At 53.2% G+C, this 7,961-nt stretch overlaps 1 protein-coding gene across 2 annotated transcripts in view; it reads left to right on the forward strand.

Annotated features, from left to right (window-relative positions):
* Positions 1-7,073, forward strand: part of LOC101145711 (chronophin) — a 33,228-nt gene extending 26,155 nt beyond the window's left edge. For both annotated transcript variants that reach the window (XM_063704722.1, XM_031005455.2), the window contains one exon: positions 5,707-7,073. In XM_063704722.1, coding sequence (XP_063560792.1) covers positions 5,707-6,023 — 317 coding nt within the window. In that variant the 3' untranslated portion in view covers positions 6,024-7,073. The remainder of the gene's footprint in view (positions 1-5,706) is intronic.
* Positions 7,074-7,961: the final 888 nt, after the last annotated feature.

Here is a 7,961-nt window from a genome sequence, read left to right on the forward strand (position 1 = left end):
AAAAATGGAAGTGCTCAGCATGCCCGGTGACGGTGATCAGGGTGAGTGCCTGGCACATAGTAGGTGTGCAGATGATGTAAGTTGTAGCCAGAGTCCCCCATGTTACAGAGAACTTAATAAAACAGCTTTGTGTGTGTTCTTGTTTGGTTTCCAAATTACTCTGGAGATGGAAGTTATTGTCCCATTTCTCAAGTAAAGAGACTGAGGCAGCCGGATGCAGTGGCAACAGCCTGTAGTCCCAGCTACTCGAGAGGCTGAGGCGGGAGGATTGCTTGAGCCTAGGAGGTCAAGGCTGTAGTGTGCTATCATTGCATCTGTCAAAAGCCACTGTACTTCAGCATGGGCAACATAGTGAGACCTTATCTCTAAAAGAAGAGGAAAGAAACTGAGGCTGAGAGAAGGGAAGTGAGCTGCCCAAGAACAGATATAGTGAGCCCCTCCACCTCCTGTGTCCCCACACACCTGCCTCCATCCTGCCTCTGGGAATTGGTTTTTCAGCCCTTACCCATAGGGACAGTCCTCCCAGGCTTCCCCTCCAACCCTCCAACGCCACCCCAATGATGGGTGGGGCAGAATTCTGCCAGCAACTCTCTGGCAGAGTGATAGAGCGCGGGAACCTGAATTTGGCCTTTGTGACACCGACCTCCAGGGCACTCTTCACTGCTGTCATCTTGCGAGTTCAGCCCTGCAGGGGAGGCAGAAGCAAAAGGAGGCTCCTCCATGTGGAGGGTTTGAGTTAGACAAGAGCAGGTGGCAGCAGAGGCTAATTGGCAGTGGTCAGTGTGTGTGGACAGGTTAATAGCCCAGTCAGTATACTGGGGCTGTGGACAGATCTCTGTCACTCCCTCTCTGTTGGCCACTGACCTGGACAGTCATTGATATTAAATCCTGGGGGTACAGGATGGTATTGAGTGGAGAGAAGTAGACACAGGATTATGGTGGGGTGGTGAGCAGGGCCTAGTGCCAGGGGCACCTAGGAAGACTTCCTGGAGGAGGCATGATGCAGGGCAGTGATAATACACCAGGAGATGTAAACCCAGTGTTATGGCATGGCAGAGAGGGATTCCGTAGTCCTTGGCCTCTCCTGGCTGTGCTGCACACCTGCTTGGTATGTGGGCGGGCTCACCTCAGCCTCAGTTTCCCTATAAATCTGTGTTGAGGGCTCTCTGGTCAGGGCTCTCAGCGGCAGCAGCTCCTGCCTGCCTTAGGCTATGCTATGAAAAGTTTTTCCCAGGAGGCCTCAAGGCTCAGGTTAAGGCTGTGGGTTAAGAGGTTCCCCAGGGCTCAGGAAGGCTGGTTGTCAATGAGCTAAGGAGAAACCAGGCCCTGCCCACACCTGCCTTGCAGGCCTCTGTGGAATCCTGACCCCTTTGGTCTCAGTAGCCACCTGGCTGTGCCCACCCTTCCTGCTGTCACTCCCACAGCCTAGAGGGGGAGGCAGAGGCTTAACAAATATAGCGCTGTGATCATGTTTGTGCACAGCTTGATGCAGCTTTCAAACGGTGTGGTGTGTGTGTGTGTGGTGTGGTGTGGTGTGACAATATTAATAAAAGCCCCCATGATGCGTATGTCTGAAATAATGCAAATATCTCACCCCCAACTCCTCCTCCCCCGCCCCAGGGACCTCCGAAATTGTGTGTTTATCTTGTCACCACATGGCAGCCACTTGAGCTGACAAATAGAAAGGCCTGCTGTCTTAGGAATACGTCATCAGCATAACATGCAGAGCGGTGGATTACAGAGTGGAGGGGAGTGGAATGATGGTGGCCTGGGAGACGGCGATGTTCCCAGATGCCCCTGCTAGGAGGCTCGCTCCCCTGAGGTCAGGATCTTTGTAGTGTTGACTGCTCTATCCCGTGTCTGGCATGTAGTTGGGCTTTAGTAAATATTAGCTGAATGAAGGATGTGGGACACAGGGCCCAAAGGTGAACAGCTCCATCCTGGTGGGGAAGGAGAGTTGGGGCCATTCTTGAGCTCAGAAGAACATTTTGGGATGACTCAGTGGAAGCCCTTTCTGTCCCAGAAGGAATCGCTCACCAGCGGAGCACATGGCTTGTTATTCTCTCTCTTTTTCTTTAATTTTTTTTTTTTTTTTTTTTTTTTTGAGACAGAGTCTTGCTCTGTCACCCAGGCTGGAGTGCAGTGGCCTGATGTTGGCTCACTGCAACCTCTGCCTCCTAGGTTCAAGCGATTCTCCTGCCTCAGCCTCCCCAGTAGCTGGGATTACAGGTACCCACCACCACACCCAGCTAATTTTTATTCTCTACCAAGTTCTTAAAATAGGCAGGTCACAAGATGTCAGATGAGGGGAGAACTCCCAGGGGTGTTGCCCTGGGCCAGCCTGAAAGCATGAGTTCTGGCCCACCTTGGCCTTGATCTTGTGACCCTGGGAAGTTTCTCTTCCTCATCTGGGGACAGCAGGGCTGAGGATTCTTGCTCTCCCCGCCTGTTTTCCCCTTTGTTCCCCTTCCCCATCTTTGCCTTTGGCTTAACTGAGTGGAGTGTTGTCGGCCTTGGGAAGGGAGACAGGAGGCCCAGAGCATTTGGGGTCAGACCAGTGGTGCGCTGAGAAACATGGAATAGCAGGGAAAGCCATGATTATACCATGTGCTGGCTTCTGTGGTGTAAATACTCCCAGTACAGCCGATCTTGAGCTACCAACGTGAAGTCAGTCCCTGAACGTGGGGTCAGGAAGAGATGTGCAGTAGCACACACCTTCATACAGGATTTCCACCATCACAGGTATGGGGGAACCTCAAGAGCAAAAAGAGCAGAGGCTAGTGTGGTTCAGTAACTAAGAAGTGATGAGTTTTGAGAACTTACTACCTTCGTTTTAAACATTATCATTTAGGCCGGGCACAGTGGCGCACGCCTGTAATCCCAGCACTTTGGGAGGCCGAGGCAGTGGATCACTTGAGGTCAGGTGTTCAAGACCACCCTGGCCAACATGGTGAAACCCTGTCTCCACTAAAAATACAAAAATTAGCCGGGTTTGGTGACACGCGCCTGTAATCCCAGCTACTTGGGAGGCTGAGGCAGGAGAATGGCTTGAACCCAGGAGGCAGAGGTTGCTGTGAGCTGAGATCACTCCGTTGCACTCCAGCCTGGGTGACAGAGCGAGACTCCATCTCTAAATAAATAAATAAATAAATAAATAAATAAAAGATTACCATGGGCTGGTCACAGTGGCTCACACCTGTAATCCCAGCACTTTGGGAGGCCGAGGCGGGTGGATCACGAACAAGGTCAGGAGATCGAGACCATCCTGGCTAACACGGTGAAACCCCATCTCTACTAAAAAAATACAAAAAAAATTAGCCGGGCATGGTGGCGGGCGCCTGTAGTCCCGGCTATTCGGGAGGCTGAGGCAGGAGAATGGCGTGAACCCGGGAGGTGGAGCTTGCAGTGAGCCGAGATGATGCCACTGCACTTAAGCCTGGGCGACAGAGCGAGACTCCGTCTCAAAAAAAAAAAAAGAAATTATCATATAGTTGTAAGTTTGTAAGCTGACTTTTTTTTGAGACGGGGTCTCGCTCTGTCAGCTAGGCTGAAGTGCAGCGGCAAGATCACACAGCTCACTTTAACCTCAAACTCCTGGGCTCAGGCACTCCTCCTGCCTCAGCCTCCTGAGTAGCTGGGACTGCAGGTATATGCCACCGTACCCCACTATAATCCTGTGTCTACTTCTCTTCACTCAATACCATCCTGTACCCCCAGGATTTAATATCAATGACTGTCCGGGTCAGTGGCCAGCAGAGAGGAAGTGACAGAGATCTGTCCACACCCCCAGTCTACTCACTGGGCTATTAACCTGTCCACACACACTGACCACTGCCAGTTAGCCTCTGCTGCCACCTGCTTTTGTCTGACTCAAACCCTCCACTATGGAGGGGCCTCCTTTTGCTCCCGCCTCCCCTGCAGGGCCAAATTCGCAAGATGACAGCAATGAAGAGTGCCCTGGACCGGATGTCGGTGTTGCAGAGGCCAATAATTTTTTTATTTTTCGTAGAGACGGGGTTTCATGGTGCAGGCTGGGCCTTTTATTTATTTATTTTAAATGCAGCTGTGCCTGGAATACGTTGACTTTTTTTTTTGAGTCAGAGCCTAGCTCTGGCGCCCAGACTGGAATGCTGCAGTGGCGTCATCTCAGCTCACCGCAGCCTCTGCCTCCCGGGCTTAAGTGATTCTCCTGCCCCAGCCTCCCGAATAGCTGGGATTACAGGCATGTGCCGCTGCGCCTGGCTAATTTTTGTGTTTTTAGTAGAGACGGATTTTTACCATGTTGGTCGGGCTGGTCTTGAACTCCTGACCTCAGATGATCCGCCTGCCTCAGACTCCCAAAGTCCTGGGATTACAGGCGTGAGCCACGGCGCCCAGCCAGCTTTTCTTTTTTTTTTAATTTTTTAAATATATATGTATATTTATTTAAGTAGAGATGGGATCTCCCTGCTGCCCAGGCTGGTCTTGAACTCCTGGGCTCAAGCAATCCTCCCACCTGTGCTTCCCAAAGTGCTGGGATTACAGGCATGGGCCACTGTACCCAGCCATAAGGTGACTCTTAATAGTACCTTCCTTTAACAACCAGCTTATAAAATTCCTGCATAGGAAACAATCTGTACTCCCAGGTCAGAGCTGGGTTGGACCCACCCAAATGCAAATCCTTTTGCTGCCACTTATGAAGCTGTACAACCCTGGGCAAATTACTTAATGTCCCTGAGCCTTGGCATTCTCTTCTGTAAAATGGGCTTCCAGAAACACCCAGCACGGGCCAGGCAGTTTAGAATGTGCTTAGTAAATGGTGATTATCATCATTTGTTCAGGGACATTAGCATGAAGGCCGAATGTTCTGGCACAAAGACACGTCTGTGGGACAGGCACAGTGGACTTATTGTGTGAGGCAGGATGGTACTGGGCTGGAAGACAGGACTGTCCTTTAGTTCTAAACAGTCCTCCTATTGTTGGACACTCAGGAGTGTTCCACAGTTTGGCTTATCAGTTACTGTAGCCACAGACGTCTTCCAGCCTGCAGCTTTTTGTCTCCAGCTGGAATTCTCTTCTTGTGATCACTTTCCCGGGGGAGGCGGACTGGGTCAGAGGTGCGAACATTTCTGTGCCCCACTGTGTTCCAAAGGGGCTGTGCCAGTTTCTGACGCCAGCCGCATGAATTCCTGCAGCAGTAACCACAACTGCTATTTGTTAAGTGCTGTTCCATTTACAAAGCACCTGCCCCTGTGTTGCCCAGCGCCCGTTTGGAGGTAGGCGTTACTTGAATTCCGCTTTCGCAGGAGTCCGGAGAAACTCGGGGTGGTTGAGTGGTTTGTCCAAAGGTCCACGGCTGTCAGGGTGAAATCGCGAACCTCAGGCAGGACTGACCGAGCCAGGCCCTGTTTACCTGCAGTAGCTCCACGCATCCTCACAGTACCCACATGAGATAAGTGCCGTAGACATCCCCATATTAGAGATGGGGAAACCAAGGCACAGAGAGGTTAGCTAGCCTGCCAGGAACGGTGGAGATGGAGTCCAGATGCCGGCATCTGGTTGCCGTCTCTACCCTTAACCACTACAGTGAGACTCGGAAGTGGGCTTTCTGGCTCGTGTCAGCAGCCGATTTGACCCCGGCACAATCCACCTCCCTGGACTTCCAGTTTCAGGGCCTGACGCTGTCCCTGCCGCCCTCCTGCTGACTGTGTCTCCATCTCCCTGCAGGCACCGGGAGCCTGGCCGCTGCAGTGGAGACGGCCTCGGGACGCCAGGCCCTGGTGGTGGGCAAGCCCAGCCCCTACATGTTCGAGTGCATCACGGAGAACTTCAGCATCGACCCCGCACGCACGCTTATGGTGGGTGACCGCCTGGAAACCGACATCCTCTTTGGCCACCGCTGCGGCATGACCACTGTGCTCACGCTCACAGGAGTCTCCCGCCTAGAAGAGGCCCAGGCCTACCTAGCGGCCGGCCAGCACGACCTCGTGCCCCATTACTATGTGGAGAGCATCGCAGACTTGACAGAGGGGTTGGAGGACTGAGCCCACTGCACCTGCAGCCACAGGCCCACCCCTCCCCACTCCCTGATCCCGTAGGTAGAGGCGATGGGTCACGAGCCATGTTAAGCACAACCGGCTCCTTGGTCCGGTTCTGCACCAGGGTGGGGCTGGGACCCGGGGAAGGTTTGAGGGCCCTTGCAACCCCCTCCCAGCAGTGGCTGGGCACTCTTTGCTGCCCCAGAAGCTGGTCCCCTATGGATTCATCTTGGCCTGACCCAGCCAGGTGGCCTTATTTCTTCCCTGTCACCTCCCCTCCTTGAAATCTGGGCCCTGGTGCCTGCTGAAGATTCCCTCTATCCCTGAGTACTTAGTCTTCTCCCCCTCCCCTGGGGCTTCTAGAGCTCTCTCTGCCCCTCAGGTCCTGGCCCTTGGGTCCTTGTCAACCAGAGGTCTAGGGAACCACAACCCTTATTGTCCTGGGTGGACCAATCCAAAGGCTAAGTGATAGTGACTCATCAGTGTTGGGTCCTGTGGGGTACCAGTTTAGGTTCCTAAGTAACAGTGACCCTTTCATGTCCTGGACCAATCGGAAGCCTAAGTGACGATGACCGTCGCATGTCCTAGGTCCCTGGGTGGACCCATCAGGACCCCAAGTGACAGTGACCCAGTGGTCTTTTAGATCCTCAGTAGAACAGTCCAGAAGCCTGAGAGACAGTGGCCCCTTGATAATCTGGGTCTCACGGGACCAGCTAGGGGTCCAGGTTTCAGTCAGTAAATAAGAGTGGTCCACGTCCTAAAGACACCCCTCCTTTACAAAGACTTGTGATGCTCTGGGGCTTCTGTGGCCAAGCCCCACCCTTTTCTGGTCATGGTACCCGTACAGCGTTGATGGCCACAGCTCGAAGGGGGGCTTTCATGTCCCCCTGTGCGGTCAGTGTTTTCAGTACCACCTCTCTCCCGTGCCCACTTGGCTATTTACTTATTTATTTATTGTGTGCCAGTGATGGTGGGTGGGGGCTGGGCCTTCCCCGCCACCTCCACCCCTGTTGTGACCTGTCCTTCCGTACTTAATAAAGTGCGCGTGGGAGTGTTCACCTGTGTTTGAGTCCATGTTTGGGGAGGGAGGAGGACCCCCTGCTGGAGCGTGCTCTCCCTGGACCTGGCCCGCCACATTGTTCTCTGCATGAAATGGCCCATTCCTGTTCCTGAGTGTCTTCTGTGTGTAGCGATACTTTGAGTCAAGAGCGCTTTATAGCCAGGCGCGGTGACTCACGCCTGTAATCCCAGCACTTTGGGAGGCCAAGGTGGGCGGATCACAAGGTCAGGAGATCGAGACCATCCTAGCTAACACGGTGAAACCCCATCTCTACTAAAAATACAAAAAATTAGCCGAGCGTGGTGGCGGGCGCCTATAATCCCAGCTACTCAGGAGGCTGAGGCAGGAAAATGGCGTGTACTCAGGAGGCAGAGCTTGCAGTGAGCCGAGATCACGCCACTGCACTCCAGCCTGGGTGACAGAGTAAGACAATGTCTCGGGAAGAAAAAAAAAATTAGCCAGGTGTGGTGCGGTGTGCCTATAGTCCCAGCTACTTGGGAGGCAGGAGAATCGCTTGAAGTTGCAGTGAGCTGAGATCACGCCACTGTACTCCAGGCTGAGCAGCAAAGCAAGACTCCGTCTCAAAAAAAAAAAAAGCTCAACATGGCTAAGGCTTAGGGGGTTTCGGTCTGCTCCCTGAGGTGGTCTAGCACCCTCCAGGTATATCCTTCTCAGTTCTGAATCCCCAACCAACATCCTAGGGCAGATTCTCATTGGCCTGGCTTGGGTCATAGCCCATCTGGATGGGACACAGCTATTGGTCCATGTGACCCTACCCCCCTTTCCCTTCCCCCTCCACCGGTAAGGAAATGGTTGCCTCCACACAGTCTTGCCTCAGCCTCCCAAAGTGCTGGGATTACAGGCGTGAGCCACCACACCCAGCC

The sequence above is a fragment of the Gorilla gorilla genome, chromosome 23 (assembly GCF_029281585.2).
Source record: "Gorilla gorilla gorilla isolate KB3781 chromosome 23, NHGRI_mGorGor1-v2.1_pri, whole genome shotgun sequence".
Lineage (NCBI taxonomy): Eukaryota > Metazoa > Chordata > Mammalia > Primates > Hominidae > Gorilla > Gorilla gorilla.